The 14,443-nt window shown below is 51.2% G+C and overlaps 3 protein-coding genes across 3 annotated transcripts; all 3 read right to left on the bottom strand.

Moving 5' to 3' along the window:
• Nucleotides 1-2,207: 2,207 nt before the first annotated feature.
• J4E92_003939 (uncharacterized protein) lies at nucleotides 2,208-3,064 on the bottom strand (the record flags this gene model as incomplete). Its single annotated transcript, XM_051495332.1, has 2 exons — nucleotides 2,208-2,399; nucleotides 2,663-3,064. The coding sequence occupies 2 exons, from the start codon at nucleotides 3,062-3,064 to the stop codon at nucleotides 2,208-2,210; spliced, it is 594 nt and encodes a 197-aa protein (XP_051354351.1).
• A 3,988-nt stretch (nucleotides 3,065-7,052) lies between these two features.
• Nucleotides 7,053-8,214, bottom strand: J4E92_003938 (uncharacterized protein; the record flags this gene model as incomplete). Its single annotated transcript, XM_051495331.1, has 2 exons — nucleotides 7,053-7,377; nucleotides 7,496-8,214. 2 exons carry the CDS (start codon nucleotides 8,212-8,214, stop codon nucleotides 7,053-7,055), a joined length of 1,044 nt encoding a protein of 347 aa, XP_051354350.1.
• Nucleotides 8,215-12,388: 4,174 nt separating this feature from the next.
• On the bottom strand, nucleotides 12,389-14,380 carry J4E92_003937 (uncharacterized protein; the record flags this gene model as incomplete). Its single annotated transcript, XM_051495330.1, has 1 exon — nucleotides 12,389-14,380. One exon carries the CDS (start codon nucleotides 14,378-14,380, stop codon nucleotides 12,389-12,391), a length of 1,992 nt encoding a protein of 663 aa, XP_051354349.1.
• Between the last annotated feature and the right edge of the window lie 63 nt (nucleotides 14,381-14,443).

The following is a 14,443-nucleotide window of genomic DNA, read 5'->3' as shown; positions in this document are numbered from 1 at the left end:
GCTCTAGGGAGGGCTTGACTAGAGAAGACATCGCAGGCTCGCTAGGGGGTGTGAGGGTGCAAAAGGAGTTTCATGTGGTTTATGACCAAATGTGATACGCAGCCTGAGTGACGCGTTTCAAAAGGCTCTCGCATCATATGCATTGATCAAAATATCACGATTTCTCCGTCCGCTTCATGACCGAAAGAAATGGCCAATAGAGATGATCTCGCAAGCGACACTTCAAGTATGATTCGAGATGGCCTATCTAGGGTTTTGCGCAGCGGAGACATTATACTCGCGACGACCAAACAGGAACGTACGTCCCCTTCCATCCAGTCCACATCCTCGCCTCATCCGCACCAGCTACGGGCTCTGCAATCTCTACAAGATTTGCATTGAGTACATCCCGACAGTCATCTTGCTCCGCATTCCTAGCCCAATCAATGGGCTTCTCTCCACCCCTGTCAAGCGCATCTTTGTTCGCCCCATAATGGAGCAGCAGCTTGACACAGTCCACATAGCCTTCTGCTGAAGCAGTATGCAGTGGACTAACATTGTCAAAATCGCACTTGTTGACATCCGCACCCGCTTCTAATAATGCGCGAATGACCGACAGTTGGTCACGACACACAGCTCCATGCAGCGCGGTACCTCCGTATCGACTTCCTGGGACGTTCAAGTCTACTCCTTGGTGGATGATATGCTGACAGACGTGGAGCAACCCGAAAGATGCTGCATAGTACAAAGCGGTTGCATGGTTTGGATACGAAGACCAACTGCTGCCAGTCGAGGAAGACCCGGCGTTCAAAGTTTGGATCCAGGACATGAACGCTTCATGATTGGACGGAGAAAAGAACGCAAGAACCTTTTCGTCATGTTGAATTGATGCTTTCTCTGGAGTTTCAGCTGCTCGTAGATAGTATGTCCAGGATGTGGTCGCATGGCGTAGGAAAGGGTAGTTTGCCAAGCGTGCAGCGAATTCGTCCCCAGATGTTGAAGGACCGCTCTGGAAGCTCCGGAAAGAGAGATAGGTTAGGCAGTCCAAAGCAAGTTCGCGATAGCTTGCGGTTCGGTTGAGTGCAAAGGCTGTCGCAGGGCCGTTGCGAATGTCTTCTGAAAGCAGATAGTCTTTCACAGAAAGGTGAGCGAGACGGACATGGCCTGGCCGATTCGTTGAGACTGTGATCAGACTGCCGCAAACAGCAATTATTTCTTCTGCGCTACTTAGGCACGAGTCTTCATCCAACTCTTCGCAGTCATGTTCAATAGCGATAGCAGAGTGAAGCTCTTCTAGTGTGACTGGCAACACCGTGAATGAGAGCCAGAGTAGGACTTTGCGAACGATGGGTGTATCAGCGGCGGAAACTCTCATCAATATGCTTTCGTAAATCTGTCCGAGCTCCTGTGGGAGGTGCTGGAGAGTGGTCCGAATATCGCGGACGGTACGAAGCGCAGATACTTGATCAAGGCTGCACTGAACCAATCGAAACCTGTATTGTTATTTTCATGTGACGCAAGTTCATGAAAGAGGCACTTACATTCCACAAGATCTTTCATGTAAACATACACTAATCTCATCCCTCACCGACGGTTTCAGTCGTAACAAACTTCGATCAGTTTGTAGTCTGTGGTCGATATACGTTTTGATGTGTTCATCGACCTCTCTTGTCCAGCCTTCCATCTGAATGAGCTCGAATGAAGCCAGTGCATCCTGGATATCGAGCTCATGCCGACTCGTAAGAAAGATGCTGATATTCTTTCCCAGGCTCTGGAGGTAAGCCAAGGATGACAATAACTCCTTCCGCTGAACGCATTCGTCAATCGCATCGACCAGCAAGATGATTCTTCTCGACGCGGAAAGCAAACATAGCATATCTCTCAGCAAGGCCATGGATGGCCGTTTGTTCGAATGGCGACTATGATCAAAAGCAGCTTCTAACTCGTCGTAGCTGGCTCCAGTTTGTGAACATATCTGCGCGACCAAAGAGCCTAGAATATTAGTGGGGTCATGTGCCTCGGCCTTGCGGAAGTCGCAATAGAAGAACGCCGCCAACGTGGGTTGCGGCAAAGAAGGCAATAAACTCTCGAGAGACTGGATGACGTTTGCGCTTCGGTCAAGTTAAATCGTTGCATACTCGAGAGTTCAACACATACTCACAAGAGGATAGTTTTACCAGACCCAGCTAAGCGAAGATGTCAGCACGGTCACTTCCGATGTCACAATGTTACATACGAAAGCCGCTCAGCCATAGTCCAGCATTGCCAGAGACAGCCCAGGCTTGAAACACCTTCGACTCGATGAACCAGCCGCCTGTTCCAGATTTCCTTGCAGAAGCAGCTGCTTCATGGCTCTCCCAAGGCGTCACTGGAGCAAGCCAATGTGTAAGAGCTCGGGATCGATCATCTGTGCGCATCAGCTGCTGAAAGTAGCACGTTATAAAGAGACATACCTAGTTCTGCGCTCTCCATCCTAGTGAGGAGCTTGGAAACATTGCCATGCACATTGGCCGTGGTCTCGTTCAGAGAGATGGTCATCTTCCTGATGTCAAGGAGCAGAGCTCTACAAGGCTTGATGAGCTGATAGTGAGATGAGTGATGAAGTGGGGGTAGCCTACGTCTCATCTGCGGTCAACGCCAGAAGTATAGTGCTTTTGCACCGCTCTATTCTTTCTAGACAAACTTTCGCGTCACCTTCTTTCAGTTGCCAGCCCATAACCTGGGCGAGCACCCGCGCTTTCGCCAACAGAGTTGACCTTCCAGGAGTCTGCTTGCCGGAGTTGATCTTCTTCTCTAGATCCAATAGCTCCTGGAGGCAGCGACTTAACGGGCTGGTCTCGGACTCGCATAGTAGTTGGAATGTGCGGAAACGTGCTGTGTCGGACTCTTTTGATGTGTCGAGCGCGCGGCAGATCTGTTCTAAGCTCTCCAATACATTTCGGAGGTCTCTTATCTCGTCGATGGTTCTGGTGAGGGACCAAGGACTCTGCTTGAGAGCTGAACGGACTTCGTAGCATATTGTTATAATGGAGTTGGCGACCTGCAATACCGTGATCACGTTTGCGGTAACACTGAGAGGGTCCATAGTCGTTCAATGGCAATGCTTTGCTCAGCGACGATCACGGAAGGCCTATATGAGCTCGGTGGCGTTGCACCTGTTGGGGCGCAGTCCAACAACGTGATAACCTCCAGGCTGAGCGAGGCATAATATTAGAAAGACACTTTCTTGCCATAGACACCAAGGCTGAAAGAGCCTTAGGCTGCAGTACTTGCATCGCCGACACTGCCAACGCGCCAGGCGCGCGTAGTGAAGTATGCATGGGACGGCCGTTCCGTCATCGAGTGCTGGAAGGCCTCGGCAAACAGGATACAGTAGTTGCACACCGATCAGCGATCGAATGTCGAACATACAGCGAAGCTTGTATGACCTCGCGCATCGTTTGCGCAGGCTGGTGGATGCGCCATCAAGCGCGCAATAGTTGAGACGGGCAGGAAGTGTTGGTGGACTGCCCGCGAAGACCACGCGAAAGAAGCCGGAGCGCACGATGCAGATCGCAATTACCCACATCTGCGGGGGCCATTCCGCATCCACCCACCTGCGTATCGCGAACAGACACACGTTGCAAAGGCGAACATGTCAACTGCACCCACTTCGTACTGTCTATTAATACATCTCCACCCAGCTAATCTTTTGAGACCTGCTCTCATAGCTGGTCTCGCTCACATGCCTAGGTACTTTGCCGCCAAGGCTGAAAAATCGCAATCATCCTCCCAGCTACCGCCGGCATGGCTGAAAGGTTGCATTGCCCAGGCGGTTTCGATAAGCCTCTTGGAGCGGAACGGGCCTGATAAACCTAGGATCAACGCCACCTGGGCATGGATTCATTAGCTGGCTTAGCTCGATATGACCTCGGAAAGAGGAAAGCTCTGGTGATCATGCCGTCACATGCATGACTTTTATCCATCACCCACAGACCGGCAGATACTCGAGAGCAGATCAGACTTTATAGCTGCGTGCGCGCAGAGCCAAAACAGGGAAAGTCACGACCGGAATCATGTCATGGACATGCGCAGAACCTGGAAAGTATCTAGCTAGATTGTGCATAGGTAATTAGTCTGGACTGGGTAGCAACTTTGACTTTCGCTGAGCAGACTACATCCGACGCAAGTATGCAGCAACTGTACGGTCACCCTCGTCTGGTGAAGCGAGGGATGGGGGAGCTGCAACGATATCCAATCAGCTCCACACCACCGTCCCGTGTACCTTCCCCTCTGGCAAGCTTGCCAAATGCATAATATCTGTTGAGATCCTGCTCCGCTCATAGTACCTGGCATGACCTGGATCCACATCTTTTGCACGAGCAAATACGTATTCTCTAAGAATGACACCGTCTAACAAAAGAGTCCATGATGGCGGGAAAACGAACAGCAATAAAAAAGCACACAAGCGTTCCAAGCTGGATGATAATTCTCAAGACCATGTGGACACGATGGCGGGCGCGGACGAACAAGACAATGAGACAGCTTATCAGGTGAGCTGACTTTGCCTTTATATCGCTAGTTCTCGATGTCTCATCGATATCTGACCGCCCTAGACTCCAAACAAAGCATCAGACTCCCGCGAACCAGGCGCTACGCACCAACGACCAGGACTGAATCGCCATGACTCGCGACTATCGGCCATCTTTGTTTCGAAAGGATCCGGCATCGGTGAAGCAAAAGCCTCCTCTCCACCACAAAAGGTCGGGACCTCTTTGCCAAAATTGACGAGGTATCAGAGGATTCAGCCGACTGCAGTCAAGAGCAAAGAGAACCAAGGCATTCGAAACCCTGCTGGTAGTGAAAAGCCCACTAAGACGAAGTCGCGAATGTTGAACGCCCTCAAAAAGCTCGAAGACACATACGAATACTCATCCATTGGGTCTAAGCAGGTCCGCTTACTTATCGTCAAGCCAGGACAAGAAGATGACGACATCAACGCAATCCTACAGGTCGTTGATGAAGATCAACTTGGGAACGATGATTACTGCTACGAAGCTCTTTCGTATCACTGGGGCGAAGGCGAGGACTTGCACAGCATCATCATCAACGACGAATGGGCCACGGAGCCCATAAAGGATTTCACCGCCGCGGTACTCAGTGCTCAGAAGAAGCTTTATGCGAAGCGTCATTATGTGCGACCAAATCTGTATAGTGCTCTGAAACGGCTGAGAGCACAGGATAGGCATGTGGCGTTGTGGGTAGATGCACTCTGCATCAGCCAGGAAAACGATGCTGAGAAGACGGTTCAGGTCATGAAGATGAATCAGATATACCAAAAAGCATACAGCGTCTGCATCTGGCTAGGTCTGGACGATCCGGACTTCCATTCGAGTAAAGCGATGACTTTTATCAAAGATGTGGTCGACCTGAACAAGCTGAACAATCTCCTCACAGACGATCGTTACATCCCGCAATGGGCGAGTCTGTTCCAATTGCTCAAGTGGAGCTGGTTCTCGCGACGTTGGGTCATCCAGGAACTAGCATTAGCTCAGCAAGCTACCGTTCACTGCGGTCAATCTGAACTTCATTGGAACGATTTCAGGGACGCCATCGGAATTTTCCATCGCTACTTTAAGTCACTGCAACCAAGGATACAAAACCCTAGACTCGGCGGCAGTCCGATATCTGATCTAGAACCTCTTGGAGCCAAACTACTTGTGGAGATGACGAGTAACCTATTTCGAACCAAATCGAACGGCGCGTCTGAATCGACCATGAGCTTGGAAAAGCTGGTGTGTCAGCTATCCACTTTCAGTACATCCGATCCGCGCGACACTATCAACTGTTTGCGCAACCTTTCCAAGGAGCTTAACGCAGTAAAAACGAGGAGCTCAAGCTCACCTGCACGTACACACAGACAGCCACCAGAACCTAATTACAAGCAAGACCTTTTCGAAGTCTATCGCGATTTCGTTGAGTGGGTGGTAGAGGAATCCAAATCTCTGGACATCATCTGCCGTCATTGGGCTTTGAAAGAAAAGGAGAAGCTAGACATTGGCCCCACAGCTGCACCACGGCTTGTAACACTCCCGTCTTGGATTCTAACTGCAGAAGACGGGTCTTATGGAGCGGGCGAGGCAGTATTCAGGGGCCGCAAGGCTGGTGACAGCCTTGTAGGCCTTCCTGGGGAGGCGGTGTACAACGCTTCTGGGCGCAGTACTCCGATCGTTCAATTCGGGGACGGCGATGCTCGAGAGTGGTCACCAAGTCCCAAGTCAGGTCCACGGCTCTCCGTCTACCCACAAGACGATTCGTTGACAGTATCTGGCTATCTTATCGGGAGAGTGAATTGGAGCTCACCTCCGATACGATCCGGCCTTATCCCGCAACGAGGGCTGGAAAAGCTGGGGTGGACTTACCGAGATGCGTCGGCAAATAAGCCAGCGCCCGATCAACTCCGCCGTACTTTGGTAGCCGGTCGTGGACCCAACGGCTCAGATGTACCAACGTATTACTCTCGAGCTTGCAACTACTGCCTACTTAACGAGACTCCTAACGGCGATATCGATACGACCGACCTGTTGCGCGCAGATGAATCTGTATCACCGCAGAGCATTGTCAAAGACTACTTGGAACGTGTCCGAGCGGTCACCTCCAACAGGGTGATCCTTCAAGGGAGATCGACTATTCCGGCCGGCTCGCCACCTTCGCACTCAATCCCGACAACGCCAATCTCACCAACTTCGGTGAGAACTTCCGAGGATCTCGTAGGGCTCGGCCCGTTAGACACGACAAAGGACGATGCCATTGCGATCTTGTATGGGTGCAGCGTACCTGTCATTCTTCGTCCGTCAGGTACCTATAATCGACCACAGTGGTACAAATTTCTTGGCGAAGCCTACATCGATGGTAAAATGGATGCGGAGTGCATGTCGGAAGGGCATGAGTTGATGGAATTTGTGTTGCGCTGAAGGCAACCATGACACTCTCCCAGGTGCGCTTGTAAGAGTCAAGAACACATCGTCACTTTCATACTGCAATTCACGTAGTATTCCAACCGCAATATAAGATCAAAACTGTGGTATAGTTCTCTAGTTCACGTTGTTCTCCTTTTCCCATTTTACCACATCCAAGACTACCTCTTTGATGGTGTCATGGCCACTCTTCCACTGGGTTCCAAAGACAGCCTCCGACTTCGAAGTGTCAATTTTCGCAAATTTCTCCGGCCCTTTTCGCTCGAGATTAGGCTGAAGTGCAGGAATCCGCTTGGCCAACTCGGGAAATTCGGCACGGAGATCGACTGCAATTGCTCGCAAGTCCATGATCTCGGGTGAAACTAACAGATAGCGTTCGTTGCCAGGCACTTTGTTCCGATCAAGGGCTGTGACGTGGGACTTGGCGACGTCGTCAGTGTTTCTGCAGTTTTGTCAGCGAATTGCAAAGCAATTACTAGTCGAGTGTACTAGAGCTCCGCAAGGGCAGACCAAACCGGCTGGCTGACTCCCGGAACTCAAGGACCTGGAAAGATACTCACAGCACGAACGGAAGGATGTTGTCAACACCCTGAACGTCATCTCCAGCCAACAGCGCGGTATACACAGCAGAGTTGCCTCCCGGACCATTCGCGATCGGCTTGTATCCTGGTTGTGGGCTTCGTCCCGCGATCAAGGGAGGCAGTAGCATCACCACATCGAAGTCTGGTTGATTCGTTTTCACCCATGACCATGTCTTGTGCTCCGCGTCGGTCTTTGCATATACATACGCAGACAGGGGGTCGTTCTTGGCCTCTTCGAAAGTGATGGGGTTGAAGTTCTTCTCCGAAATGACGAGATTGGGATTAAAGAAATCGGGCAGAAGCACGGTTTGCACAATTGATCCGCAGATGACAACTCTCTTGACGGTTTTGCTCTTTTTAGCCGCTTCCAGAATGTTCTCGTCAATGGTCCACGTCGGTTCGATCATCTCTTTTACGAGGTCACTTCCAGGGCCTGCAAGGGGAGTTGCGAGATGTACGATGGCTGTCGCGGATGAAGAAGGCTCATCAAAAGCTTCAGGGACAGTCATGTCCGGGATGACAGTGAATGTTAGTAGACCGGTCTTGACGGCGTCGGTAAATTTGGACTCGAAGAACGCGATAGCGGACGTCTTTCGAATGACTATGTTGACTTTGTGGTTTGCACGGATCAAGTGCTCAAGGGTGATTGCACCGACATTGCCGGTAGCACCGGTAAGAAGGACGGATTCTTGAGCCATGGCTTCTGACACTTCAATGTTAGCACGTGAGGCCGCCAAAGCTTCAAGGAGATCTTCTTACCGTGTAATTGGTCGGATGAGTTGAAGGGGATGGTAGAAGAGGTTCTAGACTAGTCCACGGATTGCTGATTTCGGTACCGTTGCTGTTTGAACGGAACTGGGAGTACAGGATCTGATATTTAAGTAACACACATCGTGGAGTAGTTGTCTCACAACCCACAACTGCCCTCTTTCAATCACATTCGTACGAGGTTCGATGTTTGCAGCACATCACCTAGCAAGATCAGTAACCACAGTTATCGACTTACCAACCCACCAACGTACACACCCAAAGTCCCTCGCGAAAAGACTTCAAGTTCGAGCGCGAGCCCGCGAGAAGATCACACAAGCAAGATCAGTAAACATAATGCCACGGACCGAAAGCCGAGGCTAACCCAATCAGTCTATCCAGCTCCTCGCGTAGCTACCGTGCCAAAAGGGCCAATGCCTCGGACCAAAGATCTAGTACAGCGAATATAACAGACTGTATCTCTAGAGTGTGCAGTCGCATGGAAAATCCGCTTGTTGCACTTACATAGGTAACTCGCAAGGCTGACACGTCGTATTGCGCCCTCTGACGTCAGACACATCCATTGACATCTCGGAAGGTAGATCACCTGGGCAGTATTCAGAACGCATCTCATCTATGGCCAGTGATGAAGCATGCGTCTGTTGCCCCTTACAAGCACGTCGTCGTCGTCGTTGAGGCACCACATCCACAGCAAACGTCACAGAGAGAGTTTTATTAATAATACCTACTGCTGCATTACAGCGAATATAAGGTGTTTAGGAAATCCACCTACATTGAGATCACTATATAGAGTTACTAGACCGCGTTTTGTTGCCCTGCTCTGCATCAACATTCCACCATAATGAAGCATGCGTATGCAACCGAAAGAGATACTCCCGAGGTTCACTTTGCCTGCGACAAAAGAGAAAGGTAAATCTCTAGAAGGTGTCATGTTGGTGAGTGCACTGGTGCTGGTGACACGGAGTTAACGTCGATCCCCCTTTCATTCCCACGCGTTTGCAGCGACCGGTGAGGATAGCAGTACAGTAAGCACGGGGATATATTCAGAAGATGAGGCTGAGCAGAACATTGGCGTTGCGGGATAGGCACTCTACCTAAGTCCCTAGGCAGACCACAGCTGGGCATGAACCAAGATGCGGCCCGCTTGCTTCTGCTCGGCCCCCACGACCCAACACGCGGCGAATGCTCGAAATGCATTTCCATACTTGGCAAATGTCTGGCGCGGCTGGGGCGCAGTTCGAGCGAGAAGTGGTATGTGTGGCGGAGTTTCAGGTCCGAGATAAGATCATAGGTAGGTAGGTAACAATTAAAACCCCATGGGCGTTCAGATGCTTTGCTATGTCATCCCAATGCGACATAAAATGCACTTTCCACATGCGATGTATGAAATTCCATATAGGGAAGAGCAATCGAGCGTGAGTGTCGACTCTGTGGGAAGCAAGCTATCTGGAAGGTAAGAGTTAGGCGCGTGGCTATGACGTCATTGCAACCTTGGAACTGCTGCTAACCAGCGTAGGGAGCCCACGGACGAACAAAACAGCGACTACAGCATTGATGTTATTCATGAATCACGTACTAGCTCAACTAAACCGGAGAGCTTTGCCACGAGCACTGGAAATGAATCGCACGACGACGACTTCTTGCTTTTGACCCGATCCGCGGTGTTCCAGCCTCGGCGGCCGGCCAGGCGACCATTTCTGACAGGATGGCGACCCGGAGCAGTCTTGTCGCTCGTAGGAGCGATAATAGTCACCATATTCAACCTCGTCGTTACGATATGGGTATGGAAGAACCCTGAAAACATCATTGAAGGGACCATCGGAACATTGAGCATTGGTAACTGTGGACGGACAAGAAGATTGAACGTCAGAATTCATCTGCTCGTTAACATCCTCAGCACTCTACTGTTATGCGCAAGCAACTATTGCATGCAGGTCCTCAGCGCCCCCAATAGGGCAGAGCTTGACCGGGCTCATGCGCAACGAGTATGGCTGCACATCGGAGTACCAAACTTGCGCAACTTCAGACACATTGGACGCAGTAGATTAGCCGTATGGCTTCTACTGCTTTGCACCTCTGTGCCACTCCACCTGTTTTTCAATTCAGTGGTCTTCGCCAAACTTCAGGCCAACAACTACGCAGTCCTTCCTATAACAGAGGATTGGTTCCACGGGGCGCCTTATGACACGTCTAACTTTAAGAACCTGACAAAAGATATCACGGAAGAAATGGTGCTTGAGATTGACAAATATCGGCCCAATCTTTCTGATGTCGTCGATTTGAGAAAGGACGGCACGATGCCGAGATACAAGAATATCAGCACTTGGGATTGCTTTACCCAGTACGACAACCATTACGTCTCTGGAGTGGGTAACGTTTATCTGGTGCAAGACTACCCCACAGTGTGGCGGAACAACACAGCGTGGCAATTGTGGCGTAACCCCAACACCTCGTATTATGTTTGGGATGACATCAATTCCCCGTCAGATCGTATAGACCGGAAATCGCCGCACAAACTCGACCTTACGCCTACAACGCAGAGACTACCCGAAATAGCCTCGCCAGAGATTTATCCATCGAACACGTGGCGCTGTCCTTCCCATGTAGTCAAAGGCTGCGATGTTCGGAGTCGCTATGAAGTGCCGCACAATCGGTCAGATTGGCAACCTTATGGCAGCCGAATCAATCATTGCATAGTCGAGCAAGTCGAGGAATTCTGCAAACTACAGTTCAGCTTCTCTATCGCACTCGCTGTCATACTTTCAAACATCGTCAAGGTGGCCTGTATAGCTGCGACGCTCTTCATCTGTGGAGACCATGCTCCTCTCGTTACGGTGGGCGATGTAGTGGCGACATATCTCGATGAGCCAGATCCGACAACCCGCAATCGCTGTCTATATTCCAGACAGCTTATCGAGTCTCTTTGGGGAGAAGAGGGTACGTCCCAGCAAACAGCGCGGATATCCATTCCCCAAAGATACAATGCAGAAGAGGAGAGGTGGAGGAAGGCTCCCAGCGAGGGCAGATGGATCTGAACATACGCAACGTAAGTCAGCAGACCTTAAGCCACGATCTAAGCTTATCATCCCTGGGCCAGTTATTTTGCCGTCTTCGTTTTCGGCATTCCAAGTCTTTACTATTCTCTCATGGGTATGCCCTCGGACCCACGCGAACTATGGCAAATCGGTTTTGGCACCGTAAACGGCGCCAACCTGTTCAGCTCCAACCTTCCGCTCGTAGGTAGTATCATGCTTGCAAACACACCACAAGTACTACTGTCCTACTTTTACCTAGCCTTTAACGCACTTTATACGAACATGCTTGTCGCACACGAATGGGCCTCGTATCTGAACGAGCGCAAACCCCTTCGGGTCACCTCTCCGCGTGGAGGACAGCGAGATACCCATTGGCTTAACGTGCCGTTTCGATATGCGATCCCCATGACGATTATCTCTGGCCTCTTCCATTGGCTCGCTTCCCAGAGTGTCTTCATGGTCCGCATTTCCATCACGGATCAAACGCGTCAACCTGTGAATCAGATCTCGACAGTCGGATATTCGCCAATGGCCATAATCTTGACGCTTGTCATCGCGACCATCATCGCAGGTTTCGGGGCAGTGCTCTCGTGTTTCAAATACCCTGCTGGTATTCCTCTGGCTGCAAGCTGCTCCGTGGCTATTAGCGCTGCATGCCATCCTCCTATGGTGGACCAAGATGCGAGCCTGCGGCCTGTGCAGTGGGGTGCTTCTACACATTCGGGGTGGGACAGCTATCGCCAGGAGACAGTTGGTCATTGTAGCTTCTCGAGCTTGCCAGTTGAGTTACCAATATCTGGACGGCTATATGCATAGGTTGACCAAAGCGGTTCCAAAGTTGTTCATGCAGGGACTTCGGGAAGGACAAAGGGGTTGGGTGAGCGACGCGCTGACATCGGCCCACTTTTGCGCGTTCTGGGGTATAGCCGGACTAAGACTAATTGAGCTAGCGGATGAATCACATTAATTACTGCCGACCCGCGCGAAGTTGCATCAAATCGTCTCTTCAACACCAGTTTAGTAGCCCCACAGTCATCATCTTCAATTTCCCACTCCATTAATGTGAGCGCTACGTACTACTGCGACCATCCCGAACAATGATCTGCGAGATCTTCTCTGCTAATGCATAGATGGTGCTTTGAGGATGGCCAGGCGGCAGGAATGGAAAAATACTGGCGTCCACAACACGAAGCCCATCTACCCCAAAAACCTTGGCCTCGGAGTCGACGACATCCATCTCATCGACTCGCTCGCGAACACCATCTCTGAGTACGCTCTTGCCCATTCGGCAGGTCGAAGAGGCGTGCCATACTGTGATCGCGCTGTCTCGGATGACTGCAAGAATCTGTTCGTCGCTGTCCTTGTCGAGGCCTGGGTACGCTTCACTACCCATGTATTCCAGTTGTGATGCGACCTCTTTTGTCGCAAAGACTTCGCGCATCCTACGGTACCAGGCGATAGCGAGCTCTTGATCGGCTGGATCAGACAGCCAGTTCGGGTTGATGGCCGGCGCAGCGAGTGGGTTCGACGATTTGAGTGTAATGTTGCCTCGCGACAGCGGTGCCACCATGGCTCCAAGAATACTGACATACTTCTTGCCGTTCAGAGGCTGTTGCGCCAGGGGATAACGGAAATTTCCTGCATACGCATCGGCAGCGATGTATTCTACCTCGGGCCAGTCGTCAGGAAAGGTTTTCAGTGCATCCAGTGTGCTTTGGCTGAGTTTGTCGCGAATTCCTTCCACCTTCGACAGTTTTTCCCATCCCAGTATGTCAGCCGCATAGGTGAGTAGACCCTTGGCTTTCGTTGTGTACTCAACAAGCGCATTGACCAATTCCAGAGGTCTGAGAAGTATGGAACCTACAGTCTTGAACTTGACGGAGTACGAAGGACCAAAGAGAACGTGATCCCACATGTTCTGACCAACACCTGGGGCTGAAACGATCTGGTCGATACCATGTTCCAAAAGCTCGTCAGTCGGACCAACGCCCGAGAGCATGAGTAGTTGAGGAGACTGAAGCGTTCCAGCACTCACTATCACCTCGCGACGAGCCTTTATGGTGTACTTTGCCAGCCCAACAAGGGCTGATACCTCGACTCCGTTTGCTTTAGGCCTGGCAGAAGATTTGTCGAACAAGATTCGCCGAGCTTGTGTATGGGTGAACACCTTGAGATTGCGTGAGGCCTCGGAATTGGCTTGTACGGCGTGTATATAAGCAACCGACGAGCTTCGTGTCTGATCGCGGGACCGGATGGTACTCTGCGACCATTGGTACCCGAGCAACTTCCCGTTGTTGAAGTCTGTGTTCTCCTGGATACCGAAGGCGTTGAAAGCCTTCTCGAGGTAAGATGCCCAGATCGAAATCCAGTTTCCGTAGCCAACCTGCACAGGCCCACCGCTATTTGAAAAGCTGGATGCATCGTAAGTCGTCGTGATGTTGTCAAGCGACCGCTCTCCGGGGGCAGTGAAGGTCACTGCTTTGTTGAAGAATGGGGTAAGGTTTGCCATGGTATAGCTCTGGTCATCAACCGCATCGGCCCACATCTGATAGCTTGCCGTGGTCCCGCGGTGGTAAACCATGAAGTTCAAAGCACTGCTCCCACCCAAGCATTTGCCGCGAGCATAGTGGATTCGGCGATTGTTCAGCTGCGGTTGTGGCTCCGTGGCGAAACCCCAGTCTGTCGTCGGTACCATGTCGGCGAGGCTCGCTCCAACTCCAAAGAAGGATCCTGCTGGAGTGGTGCCCAAGACCGGCTTCGCGATCTCGTAAAAGCCTCCAGCTTCGATGATAGCAACGCTGAAGCCTGCCTCGGCTAGTCTTACGCCAACCCCAGCACCTGCCGTCCCTCCTCCAACAACGACATAGTCGAAGGTTTGCTCGCCGCCTAGTATTCCGCCGATAGCACCAAGTGTACCATCAATCAGTCCATCTCCCTGAAGAGTTGATCCAATGGTTTCGAGAATGGGGTCGAGAATGGGGTTGCCGGTTTGTGCGAGTGTTGATGCGACAAGGGAAAACAAGGCTGCTCGCCGTGTAAGAAGTCGTGAAAGCGGCGCCATGGTAGTGGAATGAAAGAACCCCTCCGCGGACACAATGGTCTATGGGGGGACCAGTTATTAACA

The sequence above is a fragment of the Alternaria infectoria genome, assembly GCF_024043175.1.
Source record: "Alternaria infectoria strain BMP 0036 chromosome Unknown scaffold_5, whole genome shotgun sequence".
NCBI classification, from domain to species: Eukaryota; Fungi; Ascomycota; class Dothideomycetes; order Pleosporales; family Pleosporaceae; genus Alternaria; species Alternaria infectoria.
Note: the sequence above shows the minus strand (reverse complement) of the source record. Positions and strands in the feature narration are given on the sequence as shown.